Source organism: Ammospiza caudacuta, chromosome Z (assembly GCF_027887145.1).
Source record: "Ammospiza caudacuta isolate bAmmCau1 chromosome Z, bAmmCau1.pri, whole genome shotgun sequence".
Taxonomy (NCBI): domain Eukaryota; kingdom Metazoa; phylum Chordata; class Aves; order Passeriformes; family Passerellidae; genus Ammospiza; species Ammospiza caudacuta.
Genome location: NC_080632.1, coordinates 35,562,743 through 35,578,261, shown reverse-complemented (window position 1 = coordinate 35,578,261; position 15,519 = coordinate 35,562,743). Strand labels below are relative to the sequence as shown.

Sequence of the window (15,519 nt, the reverse complement as noted above, 5' to 3'; positions counted from 1 at the left end):
CAAGCCTGTGTTGTTAGTCTTGTGCCTTGTGAATTCAGCAAAATATTAGTATTACACCTTGCTAACAATAATTGCCAGTAGCTTACTTTATTGTGGGTCACAGTAAAATTAATGGAGCTAGTTCCTCAGTGGGACAGTAATAAAGCGCAAGAAAACTTAGATTGTGTTGGCTGGGATACATCCTTTCATCTGCTGTTTTGTGTTGGATCTTTTATTTTCTAATTATGTATTCGTCAGTCTGTTTCCTCAAAAATTTCCTCTGTATGGACTCACACCACTGGATCTAATGGAGCAATTTATGTTTTGCATTGATTTAAGAGAGATAGAAACTGAAAATAAGAAAAACATTATTGCTTAGGTATTTGCTGGAATTTTATCTCATATCAATTTCATTAAAGGCTCCTTTGGAAAGCTGGTTGAGCAACTGAATACCCAGATATCTTCCTCATGCTGAGAAACTTCAATTATATGCCTTTGATTTTCATGTGCACTAGTGAAACCTCATTTACAATGTTGTTTGCAAATTCAAGTGAAAAGTCACTTATTGATGCTTATGACTGCTGCTGATAAAGGTCAGATTTCTGCCAGGCCACTGTTCCTCTGCATGATTTCCTCACTGCTTAAAAAAGGCTGCTTTGGGGTATTTTTGGAGGTATTTCTTAAGCTTGTCTGATCATAAACTGAATGAAGATAGATGAGAAATATGATGGCTGTGTTATGATGAAAATGGATTTCCTGAAAGAATGAAATGGTGATGCATATGTAATCAGGACTTCAAGGAAAACTTGAAGAAGGAAAAACAGTCTTTCAGGACATTATTCCAATTTACTGACATTCATTATTAATGGATGATCTTTAACGGATAGATCTTTAAATCCAGCTCTCAGTAAGGATGAAGATACTCTACTTGAAGTACATTGTATCAGATGATAAGTTAAAGGTAATCCAGAGTGAGCTACTACTCAAAGGAGGAAAGTATATTGTATGAATCAGGCAAAGAATAACCTTCTTTAGATGACCACATACTTTCAGTCCTCTTCATTTTTTCAAGACTTTACCATTCATATTTTTTCAGGACTTTACCATTCATATTTGATAAATTAAAAGAAATATATTCTTTCCTTTATTTCTTTACTTTCATTCTTTCATTACTGCACTTCTGGGTCTTTTATTGCTCCTCTTTTCCTTCATCTTCAGGATCCCAATGTCTTTTTTCTTTTGACTGCTTATCTCTGTCCCTTCCTTTGGAATAGTGCCTATTTCCCACCTGTGTAATTATAAGTAGTCAGAACATTGATGTTGATATGGGAGACACTTAAGTTTTAAGGATTAGCAATTATTTATTGCTAATAAAAATTTGTTAATGTATATGCATTCTTTAGCAACAGATTTCATTTATTTTGAAAAACAGATTGGAATTTTAATAACAGCAACCTGATTGCTCTTATAAGGAAAAGAATTTTCAGAATATGGGTATATTTTTATAGGAACAAAATAAGCAAAATAGGAAGGTGAATCATTTGCGATGAAGTGACTCTTTACATTGTAATTTGACTTCTAAAATTAATAATTTGACTTCTAAAATTAATAATACAGGGATCTGGACAGGCTGGATTGATGGGAAAAGGTCAGTGGTATGATGTTCAATGAGACCTGGTGCCATGTCCTGCATTTGGGTCACAGCAACCCCAAGCAGCACCACAGGCTGGGGGCAGAGTAGCTCAAAGCTGCCCACTAGGTAAAGGACCTGGTGACAGTGGCTGGACATGAGCCAGCAGTGCCCAGGGGGCCAAGAAGTCCAGTAGCATCCTGGTCTATACCAGCAACAGTATGGCCAGCAGGAGCAGGGCAGGGATTGTCCCCCTGTACTTGGCACTGGTGAAGCCACACCTCCAATCCTGTGTTCAGTTTTGGGTCCTTTGTGATAGGAGGGACATTGAGATACTGGAGGGTATCCAGAGGCAGGCAGTGGAGATGGTGAGGGGTATGAAGCATAAGTCTCATGAGGAAAGGGTTGGGGTAGCTGAGGGTAATTAGCCTGGAGAAAAGGAGTTTCAGTCTTGCCTCTTCTCCAGGTAACAAGCAATAGGATAAGAGGAAATGGCCTTGAATTTTGCCAGGGAAGGTTTAGATTAGATATTAGGAAAAATTCATCACAGAAAAAGTTGAGAAGCATTGGAACCAGCTGCCCAGGGACATTTTTGAGTCACCATCCCTGGAGGTACTGAAAAGAAATCTGGATGAGGCACTTAGGGATTTGATGTAGTGGTGGACTTGGCAGTGCTGGATTAAAAGTAGGACTAGGTGATTTTATATATATTTTCTAACTTAATTCTATAATTTTATAATTTTTATCATTAGATTTGCTGATCACAAGTGTTTGAAATCACAAGCAGGTGCTATTATTTCAAAGTAAAATAAAAGAACAGATTTCCTTTATTGAAATCACTTTAATTCTTTGAACAGTTTTTGTCAATCTTGAGGTGAAACATTTTTATGAAGGATGACCTATTCCAAGAACATTTTTATTTGTAAGATAATGATTTGTCGAAAAAGAATACGTCTGTAACAGAGCTTCTTTTTCTTTGGGGCATATGCATGTTTCTTCCTCAGACAGCCCTGAGGATTCTTCATTGTTATGACTCAATAATATAAAAATAAAATCAGTGGTTGTGTCTGTCAATGTTATCCACAAGATGGGAAGCTAACTATAAATTTTAAAACACTACTCCTGTAGAACTATTCCTTTTATGTGATGTTCTTTTTCTTCTTGTGTTCTTAAAAAAAAAAAAATTACAGCAGAGGATCTCAAAGCAACTGGAAGACTTAGGCGCTCTCTACTTCACTACTAGAAGCAAGAATTTTATATCAAAGAAAACATCTATTATGTTCAGGTGCATATGGTTTGGATTTAGGGATTCAATTCTTACCATTACCCAACATCATAGAAATACCCATTTCCCTCTGCAAATTAATTAGATAATCTTCTTCTGGTCAGCCTAGTATAATTGCCCTAGCCTTACAGAAGGCTTCTTCTTGGCTTCAACAACCTAAGAAAAAATGAATGTGAGAGTTTGAAGAATGTGGATTTAGTTTCATTATTTATTTCTAAAATCTATAAAAATGTTGTGATTGTACCTAGGACATTTTGATGGTAATTGCTTCATTCAACCACTGATGAAAAAACTCTTTCTCAGTAGCTTATATATATATATATATATATATATATATATATATATATATATTTCTAAAAAGAATAGATAGCAAGTTAGTTTAAATTATTTTCAATGCATGTGCAGTTTGGAGTTTGCTAGTCAAAGTACTTATAAATAATTTTTTTCTGTCCCTTTAAAGTTTTAAGCTCTATCTTCTTATGATAGAGCCATCAAAAGGCTGGACAAACATGCTCTGTTTTACAAAGTAAAAATAATTTAAATATTAACTCATTTAACAAAAGATTTTTTAAACATTACTGTCTTATGAACCATAGATGTAAATATTGATATAGAAACTTCTTCCACAACAGAATTTCATGTAAATGGAAATTATTTATAACTGTAAAGACACTCTTTAAATGCATGTCAGTATTCTTATTAATGGCAAGACTGTCTGGTTAGAACAAGTGTAGTAGTGGAAGACAGATGACCATTAACTGGCTTTTTGAATCTTCCAGTCATATTTTTCTGGATATTACGATCATTTCTAAGAAAGAATTAAAATTTTGCATTTCCTAATACTGTGTTTTCCTTCTAGGTTTTGGGAGACCAAAATCAAGGAGCAGTTTTTCTACGTGAATTTACATTGATTCGGAGAGAAAGTCTTCACGATGATTTCCTATCTGATTTGCTAAATAACCACAAAACAGAAGACCCGGTAGGAATCTCCTGCTATTTCAAAACATTTTATAAGAAATTGTTGTAGGAATTGCTGTGGATAGGTCTTTCATTCTGCTTCATCAATCTATGGAAAGTAATGAAATTAGGTTTCTAACATAAAAATGTTAGCCTAAAAATATTGTAAATTCCATTTAAAGACTTCATAGGAAAGATTAATGGGTGTCGATGCATATAAATTTTTATTCTTTAAAGACAAACTTTTTCACACAGATTGATCTTTTGCTTTCTAATGGTAGTTTTTCTTATTCAGAATTTTGTTAATCTAAATTATTACCATTGTTTGCTTTGTACATGCAAAGGGAGATTATTTTTTATTCAATATGAATGAGTAAAGCTAAATGTATAGGTTATATAAAAATATAATGCTTTGAAAGGAATAATTTTATTAAATGTACCAAGAAATCAAATAAACAGGGAAAACACTTTTATGAAAAATATTTTTTCACTCTCTTATGTATATGCTTGGCAAGGTATTTATTTCTGGTCTGAAATATTCCATGCTATCTAGCAGCTGATATTTTTGAAGAAAAGAATGTAGAAGAAAGTAACTTGGGAGTCATGCTTAATCGGGCCTTAATATGAAATGAAACAAACCAGCTGATTTTAAACTGCAGCAAATATTCTCTGCCAAGACGATTAGGGACTAGAGAGACTATCTGTCTTACAAGGAAAGGCTGAGGGAGCTGAGTCTGTTCAGTCTTAGGAGGAGCACCTCATTAATACATACAGGTGGTGTCAGCGCATGGATCCAGGCTCTGCTTGGAGGTGCCAAGCAACAGCGCAAGAGGCTGATGCACAAGAAGTTCCACCTGAACATGACAAGGAACTTCTTTACTGCACAGTGACAGACCACTGGAACTGATTGCCCAGAGAGGTTCCAGAGTTTTCCTTCTTGGAGATAATCAAGAGCCATCTGGAAACAATCTTGTGCAATGTGCTCTGGGATGACCTTGCTTGAGCAGGGAGGTTGGACCAGATAACTCACTTTGACTTTCAGTCTCATCTCTTTTGTAATTTTGTAAACTTTTAGGTCTGATATTTTCAAGGGCTGATACATCTTGTTGTCTGACAGATTATGGTTTAACAGAAACAGTGGTGCATTAGCATCTGATGTAACCAGGAATTGGTGATGTATTTTAAGGATTAAATACTTTATAGGATTAACAGTTTATTTACTGTGGAGGATAAAGTCTAGAAATTTGTGTTGGCACAGCCATGCTTAGCCCCTTTTTAATCAAGGTTGACCTTTTTTAGGTTACCTTTCTTTGTGCACGAGGGGATGTTGTCTAGTTATCCCTAGTGAGAGTATGTAGATCTAGGACTTCAGAGGAACAGAGTGGATGTCTTTTGGTAAGTCTTACTACTCAGGTCAAAGAAACCACTTAACAAAAGTAGTGAAGGTATTAAACAATCTACTGTGGTCTTTCTAACCCATCTGCTCTCAGACAAGTTGTCCTTTGTGCTTTACTACTGCTAAAAGAAATTTCAGATTGGTCAAAATCAACCCTTTATTCTACCATTTTGGGTAATTTTACAGCAGATCAGGATTTTATCAAGTAGCTGCATTGCTGCTGGAATGCCTGTAATTGTTCTTTAAAACCATTTCTTTCCTGTGCTCCAGAGAAGAAAATGGTACTTTATTACAATTCTGTCAGTACTTGTACCAGTACTTGTGGCTTGTTATTTATGGCTTTTCTGAGTTGTGGCAGTTGTGTGCATGTTTATAAGTGTTTCGTATTCACGGAAGAGTAAAGTACTCTGCAAAATATTCATAGATTTCACTTCAAGGCAGTATTTTTCTTTCATTACTGTCACGGTTCCTGTGATCTTCTTTCTGTGCAGTTTTGAGTTCTTGAGAACACATCTATACCCAATAGTGCCCAGAGAATATGACTTTGCAATCTACACTTACATATGAACTTAAAGAACTTTGCCAACCTCATCCCTACGTGATACGATCTTCAACTACTGAAGCACATAAACGTTTTCTCTGCACAACTGATTTGGTTGGCAGAAGGTAGCATGAAAGAACTTGAAATAACTTTTCAGTATTTTGCCTGAAATATTATGGATGTATGTGACTAGTTCATTGTAGGCTATGTAGTCTATTTCAAAGACAGGCACTAGTTTCAACCGGGGCTTTTCTCGAGCACTTATTCCAATTATCTACTTCATAAATACCAGTGAATTGGTTTTCCAAAATCTCCATAGCATATACAGGGTATTGTTCCTATTTTATGGGTGTAGATTCAAAGGTTCATAGATAGACATTAAGGACAAAAGCGTCTACTTTTCTTGAGTGCTTGAGACACAACGATCCTTTTTTTTTTCAATTTACCTCGCATGACACAGCACTAAGGTGATGGGGGAGTTACTGACCTCAAATGCAATGCTGACTGCTCAGCATCTTTATCTGTCAGGCTAAAGATAAGAGGTAAGGCATGTACCATCAAAGTACATGATTAAGGTACCCAGAAAATGACAAGTGACTCAACTGGAATGATACAAAAATTGTTATAGAAGCAGATACAGAGTATAATTTTTCAGAAAAGAAAGCACAAACCATATTTCGGGATCAATCATTCCCAGTTCATAGCACCAATCCTTTCTGTCCTGTAATTTCAAGTGAGATAATGGTGTATCTAATGAGAAAACCAATATAAAACTGTTTTCCTAACAAATAAAACACAAACAACCTATTTTATAATAATACCCCAATAAATCTCCCACTCTGCTTCCTTTTAGAAGTCCTGTGACTTGCATAAGGTAGGGTTTTCTATTTCCATCTTTTCAAAACTGTTCACACAGAGCTACAGTGAGTGAACACAGAGCTATGGTGAGTGCTGGACAGCTAGTGATACAGGAATTGTGAAATAATTATAATTTTAAAAGTTTTTAACCTTTTTATTTTCCCTTGATGAAGACATGAACTGACTTGATGATTTCTGAGAAAATTAAGGCTGGTGATCTATATTTTTAAGATATTTTCTCTAGTATCCATCTTCACTCATCTGAAAAAGACCAATTACCACTATTTTTGTGGGTAGCTGAGAGCATCCAAAATGATTGATTCACTTCTGATGTTGAAAAGTAATATCCCCGTAACTCCACAACTGTTTGGGCAAAAATATGTACTTCCAGAGGCACCAGGTAAGTCTTTGATAGTATGGCAGAATGGCCACATACATAGCTTTCTGTGCTTATGCATTAAAAGCTGTTGGCAGGGATGATATAGAAATAGCCTTACAATTCTCAGCAAAAGTTGGGGAGGTCAAAAAAGCTCCTGTTTTCCAGTAACCAGTTACTAAAGTAAAGATGCTTAGCAAGGAAATACACTAACTGCTTGCAAGACAGTTTTAGGCAATTACTTGCAAGATTGTGTTAATAAGAACAGGTTAGCCAAAATATCTTGGATTGTGATATTCAGTCCAATGGAAAATAGGCTTCCCATATGGAGGCTTTATCTTGGTCATTGAAATGACTCACTGAAATACTTTCCTCATCTTTCAGTTGTATTTCCAGCCTTGGAGAAAATGTAGCCATATTTTCTTACTTTCCCTTTCAATATAAAGGGAAAGGGATCTAATCTAATTGGTGTAGCATCATCATATTTTTCAGGGAGAAAATTACTAGAAGTGAGAAGAGGATTTATATTTTTATCATTTTCTGTCTTGTTCACAGTCAATAGCAGAGATTACACTAAAAAATTATTCAAAGGAAGCCTCTGAGGTATATTTCACAATTCCTAACTTATAGTGTTTTCCTACTTCTTCTGGGAAAATATTGAAAATAGTCTAAGAACCTGGGGAAAATAATTTAAAATATAAATGGACTTAGACAGAAAACTTAAGGTTCGGGGAATTCCTAGTTTAAAGAATGTGTCAAGGATTATACTCCTACATTTTTGGGGAAGTTCCTATTTATGTGTTCCTGCAATTCAGGGATGATACTTTTGGGTACACAGGAATTCTGAGTTAAATCTATAGAAAGCATAATTTAGAATTTTATAATATATGATTGGTATATAATTGTGTAATATGCAATTATTATTATATATAATTGTTCTATTTTATTGAGCAATTATTTAAAACCTCAGATTAAATCCAAAGTATTCTGTGCTGAGGTCTAATTCTGAGATAAATTTAAAGTGTAGGAATTCTCTACATCATTATGAAGTAAGAAGAAAAGCAAGTCCTGTAAAACATGAAGAAAATCTAGATGTATATCTAAATTTCTTTCCCAGTTGATCCTGATATTTAGAATTTATTGCTTGTGCATTTTAGATGGAAGGGTTAATTTTCAGAAGATAAATATCCTGAACATTTTATTTATTCTATTTTTGAGCCATACTTTTTTTCTTTGTACTCCAAATTATTTATGTGTAAGAATGCATTGTACTCTAAGTACATTTTGTGTAATAGTAGAAGATCCTCAGCCTGTTGATTACAGAATTTCCAAGCTTCTCAGCTAAAAATCACATATCTCTAAATGGGTATAAAATATGATGCTGCAGAATCCAGATTTGAGCTCTTCACGGATGGGAAATCACTAGACCACAGGAATTACAGGCACTTCCCCCTGCAGCTGCTGACGTGACAGATCTAGAGAAATCCTTGGATGATAGGAGTTCTCCTTGTATTTGCTGTTTGTAGGTAAGAGATCTCTGGTGCAAGTTAGGACAGACTTATATATGCTACTGCCAATCCAATTACCTGAAAATCATTATTTTGTCCTGGAAAAATTATAATATTGATCTAAGTCAATAAGAAATATTCACCTGCTTTTAAAAGGGCAAGTATTAATCATGTTTAGAGACCTGTGGATGACCTAACACCAAAGTTAGATTGGACCACTGGCATTTGCCACTTTCCTTGCATCTAAAGGTCTACAAGTACTCAGATACCAAAAGATCTGAATACACTCACCATCTTTCTGACTACCTCTTGATAATGATATTTACATCCACTTAAAAATAGAAACATGACCATTGAGTTTTTGGATTCCCAACTGTTCCTATAGTTTTCTTTTAGAAAGCCAATCAATTCAGAAGTACTCATTTAAAAAAAATTACATTCCAAAGCTTGGAGTCCATACCCCACAGCTGCTAAAACTGTCCCATGACTGAATAGGGTGCTGCTGTTGAGACAGGAAAAAAGGAAGCCATTTTTAGAAAGACAGAGTTGTAAGCCTTGCCCCCATTAGGAAGATGAGAAATTTTGTAATAAAACCAAGCCATTGTTTGCATAATGATATAGAACACTGTTTGGTCCACAGTAATTATGCATATCTGTTTATGCATATCTGTTCCAGATACCTCTCTTCTACAACTGAAATTTTTCCTAGAATCTATCAGATTAAGTAGCTTTTCTATTTGCCTCACTGAAATACTTGAAGCTCTTTTTTCTTGAAGCTCTTTTTTCTGTTTCCACTCTTTGGGAGCATAATTCAAAAAGCTAGTAGCTGTTTTTGCACTGGTAAAATATGTGGATGCTCTCTATCTCACTTCTGTGCATTTTAATAGAAATCTTTTGAAACATAGTGTAAATAGTTCAAGAAGAAAATTAGTTTAGGATAGTTACTATCCTAATCCTATCAAAATGGGCATAGGTCTTGCTTTTCAAAGCAAACACTCAATGTCTTCTAAAATTTTACTTTATCAAAATGAGCAATTCCTCTTTTTTCCATAATTGGCAAAATTTATATAATATATTCTATGGAATTTGTTAATTAAAGACAACGAGTGGAGGGTAAGCATCATGTAGTTGAAGGAGTAATACAAAATCTCTCTAGCAAGAAAGACAGGATACTGACCTGAGATATTCCAAACTTCCTCTTCTACCTGAGATCATGTCTACAGAAGGCAAAACATAAGTGTAAAGAGCTATAATCTTTTAAAAACTGATGATGATGATGATATGAGTGGCTTGTTTAAATGTTTTGTAGGAAAGTGCTCCTTTCTGTTGGATTTAGACTACATCCTTGACTGAGAATACCTTTTTCCACAGCTGCGCAAATGTTTGTGATTTTCTGCATTGTAAATATTAGCTGATCATGCTAGTAAAAAATGTGATTTCATTGCTTTAGATATTTTCAAATTTACCATTCCTCATATTTTCATAATTCTGTGTTAGGACTGGTATATCTTTAATGTTCTTTTAGTTTTCTTTCTTTGTGGATACATAATATATGTGTATATGTATATGTATATGTATATGTATATGTATATGTGTTTGTGTATGTGTATGTATAAATATATGTACATGTGTATGTATACTTATATGTATGTATATGTACATAAATGGAGATATTTCATGTGAACATGCCTATCTAGATGCCATGTTTGCAGCACAAGTCTCAGCAGTCCAAAGTAATGTAGACTTCTTAGCAAGTGCTCACTAATCAATTGTTTGAAACAGACTAAAGAACAACTTACAGATATTCTTTCAGCTTTGCTCTTTCAGTAGTTACAGAGAGTCTTATGTACTGTGGCCTGAGATATCTTTAGGATCACAGGCTTTTTAAGAGTGCTTCTCTTGCTTTCAAGGTGTACAGAGCTTTCTTACCTGCACTGAATACAGACAGAGTTTGACATTGCAGTCAATGCTGCGTCTTGCGGTTCTAGAGATGCTGCCTGCTGTCCTCACCCCTGGTTAATGCCTCTCAGCATCACTATAAATGAAAGGACAGTGCTCATTCACTAGGGCCCAGGCTGCCTCCTGAGACTGATGGGTGGACAATCCAGCCTAGGGAGCTCCAGCTGTCTAAGGGAGTTAACAAACCAAAGGGATTAGAGAATGTTAGAAATGCTTAAGCTTCTTCCTTTTTGGGTCACATTAAATTATGCAAGAGTATTATTACTAGAAAAAGTTGACTACTGAAAAATCACTGTCTGGGTTCAGAGTCTAAATTTAGTTTTTGGACCTAAAAGGAGTCTGTATCCCTGTCTATTTTCTAGCTGTCATGCGGGCCATAGTCTGATCTGATTTATTAAGTTGCTTCTGGTCTAGGACATTTACAAAATTTTTTGGAAACTTCTGCCTCTGAACTGTGCAGTAATTACAGTGTTGGCAAAATGCACTGATGATTATAGAGTTTACACCAACAATCAGAAGGCTTGATGCTTGGATTCTAACATTTTCATTGCCCAGTGGTAGAAAATATATTTCTCTTTCTCTAGGTCTCCTTTCCTTTTCTTTCATTTTTTTGTTTGCTTTGTTGTTTAATTACTTTACTGTTTATTGAGGATATTAATGTAATTTTGTGATTCTCATCTCATGGTTGCCATAAAGCTTACAGTGGTGATATTAAAGAACATATAGTTTTGTAAATGGCTTTGTAGAAGCAGACCTATAAGCAAAGTTCATATATTTCCATGCTTATGTAAATGGGTTTACAGACCTGAATAAACCCAGGTCAGAATCAAGTGCTTACTTGCTGAACTGTATTCTCATGTTTACTCTGCTTTTAGTATCTAGATTTAGAATTCTAAATACTTGAATATCTATAAATCAATAACCACAGAATCAGAATAAATCCCAAGTTGCTTGTCCTCCGTTGCAGTATCAATAAGCAAAACATGGGTTCAATAAAAAATTGCCACACGCTGTAATTTTTATATCTTAATGAATGCATTTAATTTCTTGGTATTTTTAATTAATATTGTATAATTTTCTTACTAAATTCTTATTTGAAACCTACAGTGAAGTCAGCTTCATTTTTGTTCTTCTGTGGTTTCCATGGCTTCTCTTCCATGTACCTTTCAAATTAGCAGTGCAGGCCTGAATCCAAATAGGTTGGCTGTACTCCACTGGAACTTATAACAAGATGTTTTTCAGTCTGATCGTACCACAATTTTTACAGAGAAGCAAGATCATTGGTAGAGTCTGAACAGCAAGTTGATCAGAAAAAAAATCTATTACAGGATATAGAACATAAAATATCCAGCCTTGAAATGATAATCCAATGTGGCATTTTTTTGCTACACAGAGGCTGTTATTGGAGTGTGCTTTCAGAATAAATGAATTAATTTTTTGCCTAACTTCGTACAATCTTTTATGTTACAACATCCAAAAAGTCTTCTTAATTTATCATTCTACAGAGAGATTTCTGTTTGAATGGGAAGTTTATTTCTGTTTCATGTAGGTTTTCACTCTGTGTCATCCTCACCTGACCTCCTTTAGTAGCAACGTTTCTTCCCTCTTCGACTGCTAGATTAGTGTGGGCTCTGAAACAATTTTATTTTCTGAATGCAAATGTACTGTGATAGGTATTAATTATAATTCCTGTTTATGATGAAGATAGGAATGGATCTGCACTAGAATAAAAAGATGGTGAGGTTTGAACAAAAATGAAGGGTGAGGTATTATCCTTCAAGAAATCAAATTTTTTCAGTGTAGTATCTACCCCTAAAAACTTGGGTTTTGTGCAGGGATGAGTTTTCCCTGTGCTGTCATGTATTACACAAACAGGTCTGCTGATCATTCTCCATGCACTGACTTTCAGGGTTTTCAGATGCTGTATACTGTTCCCGCTGTGCAGCTTCTGAGCTAGGACCTGGGCTAAGAATTTTATTGAGAATTCATGGGTAGCAAAAGATGGATTTAATGTGTACTGAGTCAGTTCCTTCACTTGTACTAGATGCAGTTTTCTACATGATGAGAATTTTTACTTCTTTACCATCTTGTGAAAAAAAATCTGTTGCATTTTTGTATGGCAAGAAATGTGTACTGTTATTCCTACATGCATTGCATCAATTCTCTATTATTTAAACTGGAATTGTGAAAAAATGGTTACAGATTCAATTATATATATGAGTCTGAGCCATCTAAATATATTGTTTTTTAAATATTTAAAGGAATGTCCCTAAGGACCTCTGAGGGATATTGGGCAATATACTCTTATTTAGAAATCACATGCTTGCTGTATAGTTAAGTGGAATTCACAGTGTTTGGAATATGTGTGCATGATGTTTTTTCTCCTTTGGTTTTACCATACAGAAAAGAAAATATGAGAGTGATTGATTCTGGAAGCAGTGAGCTTCCAGACCAAAACGACCTTCCAAAAAAATGACATTTTTATTGCTTGATTCTGTCCCACTCCCCCCACCCCCCACCCCCCAAAAAAAGAAAAGAAAGTCAAAAATAAGTCTATTTTATTCCTTTATATTAAACTGGTGACTTTTTTTGGAAACCTGATATCTAAAATAGACCTTTGATGCAGTATTGTCAGTAATAGTGAGTGATTTTTCAATTGCTAATTAAAAATCACTTCCTTGTCAAGGTTTAAAAATCCAACAAGATGAATTATCTTTAATGAATTTACTTAAAAAGGAGGAAGGAAGCAAAGGAAAAAGAACTGTAACAGGAAGACATTGTGTATTGAGCAGATATTTGTTCTTTTCTCTTGTTTCAGAAATGGTAGTCTGCTAAACTTAGTACATATCACAGGCTTTTTTGAACTTCAGAAAAACACAACTGCATTTTCATTCAAATTGCTACTTATCTTTTCAGTGACTTAACACACCTATTTTAATTGTGTTTAAAAATGTACTTGCAGCTGTATTTCATTACATCTACATTTTGACATAATGCTGAGAATTCCCAATTTTAATGTATACAGACGTGGCTCAGTAATTTAGTTTCCTTCAGTAGCTGTGTGTTTAAATGTCCATGAGAAACTGCAAAATGATAGCCAAATTATGTTTTTATTATATCTTTTTTATCAGTCTTGGCATAAGAAGGGAAGGAAACTCACTTCAGCATGCCTCACAGTCTCTCCTCACAGGGCAAAGGCTCCATCCCCACTGCCTTGGTGCTTCTTCCCGCCTCCAACCAGCCTGCAGATGTCTTCCCTGCATGCAGGGTGATATTCACAATGTGATCTGACGTACACAGTAGAGAGGGGCAGATCCCTTCCCAGGCTCTGGGGCTGTCGTGTGCCCATGTGCCCTGACAACGCTGTGCCCCACTGCTGCCCATGAGCATGGCTGGCCACTCTGAGGCCTTCCCCCAGAGCTCCAGCCTGCACCACACGGGGCTCTGCCTTCCTGGGAAAGACATTCCTGATGGCAAATTTCTGTCATGGTCCTTTTGGCTAGCTGTCGTGCCCTCAAGTATAAATACTATTCAACAAGAATTGTTTTGAATGTGAATAACAGTGTCCAAGATGGTCATGGGAACAAAACTTTGCTGTCTACAGAAGGTACAGTAGGAACAAAAACATGAAAGTGCAGGCAGGCATGAGAGATAATTAGCAATCTGGTTATAAATTGCTTAAAATCACAAGATTGTATCAGGAATTCAGTTGGTCTTGCAGGCTGTCATATCTAGGTGTTCACCTAGAAACTGAAGGCCTAGAAACAGGGCTTCAGTGTATTTGTTCTTCAGGACAACTGCAATATGAGCAAAAGGAATCACCAGTGGTGATTTTGAACTAATTTACCTGCAATGGATAATGACCTCACATATCAGAACAACCATCAGAAGAACGAACAACCATTTTTTTTCCATCATTAAGCAACTAAAAATCAGGAGATTTTCATTAACAATTGTAGTTAGGAAATTTTTTTTCCTTTGGTTGTAATTTCCGTAGATGCAGTTAATTGGCTTAGTTAAGTGGATCTTTGATATTATTTTAAGTAAAAAACATTGTTTGTCATAACAAGAAATGCTTTTGAGACTGTTCTCAGTGGCCTTGAGACCTACAGTATATTACATTGCATGTTGTCTGGTAGTGGTTACATAACACCATTAGTCTGACATCATTCCATTTAAGAGATATGTTTGAGGAAGAGCAGTTTGTCCTTGACTTTTACCTGAGTTCTGCAGAAAACAAAAGCTATGTTTTTCAGTTGGGAAATGCCATGTATGATTGTGAATTTATTGTTTATAATCATTACATGAATAATACTACTAAAATATTGTGAATACACATAGAAATTACATGTAATTTCTCTTTCCCTCTACATTTTATTTGCATTTATATCAGTTAAAACCTGGTTGAAAGTAATAAAAAATACACTCCCCCTCCCCAAATTTTATAAATAGCCTCTCTAGCAATAATTTCTTCTTTCTTTCTTTCTTTCTTTCTTTCTTTCTTTCTTTCTTTCTTTCTTTCTTTCTTTCTTTCTTTCTTTCTTTCTTTCTTTCTTTCTTTCTTTCTTTCTTTCTTTCTTTCTTTCTTTCTTTCTTTCTTTCTTTCTTTCTTTCTTTCTTTCTTTCTTTCTTTCTTTCTTTCTTTCTTTCTTTCTTTCTTTCTTTCTTTCTTTCTTTCTTTCTTTCTTTCTTTCTTTCTTTCTTTCTTTCTTTCTTTCTTTCTTTCTTTCTTTCTTTCTTTCTTTCTTTCTTTCTTTCTTTCTTTCTTTCTTTCTTTCTTTCTTTCTTTCTTTCTTTCTTTCTTTCTTTCTTTCTTTCTTTCTTTCTTTCTTTCTTTCTTTCTTTCTTTCTTTCTTTCTTTCTTTCTTTCTTTCTTTCTTTCTTTCTTTCTTTCTTTCTTTCTTTCTTTCTTTCTTTCTTTCTTTCTTTCTTTCTTTCTTTCTTTCTTTCTTTCTTTCTTTCTTTCTTTTCTCCCTGAAATTCTTAAAGACTTCTTTAAAAATTTCAAAATATTGTATCCACTTTTTTTT

The 15,519-nt window shown here is 34.9% G+C and overlaps 1 protein-coding gene across 1 annotated transcript in view; it reads left to right on the top strand.

The window, feature by feature from the left end:
• ADAMTSL1 (ADAMTS like 1) overlaps positions 1–15,519 on the top strand; it is a 392,889-nt gene that overhangs the window by 84,225 nt on the left and 293,145 nt on the right. The window contains exon 2 of the mRNA XM_058823311.1: positions 3,754–3,873. Coding sequence (XP_058679294.1) covers positions 3,754–3,873 — 120 coding nt within the window. The remainder of the gene's footprint in view (positions 1–3,753; positions 3,874–15,519) is intronic.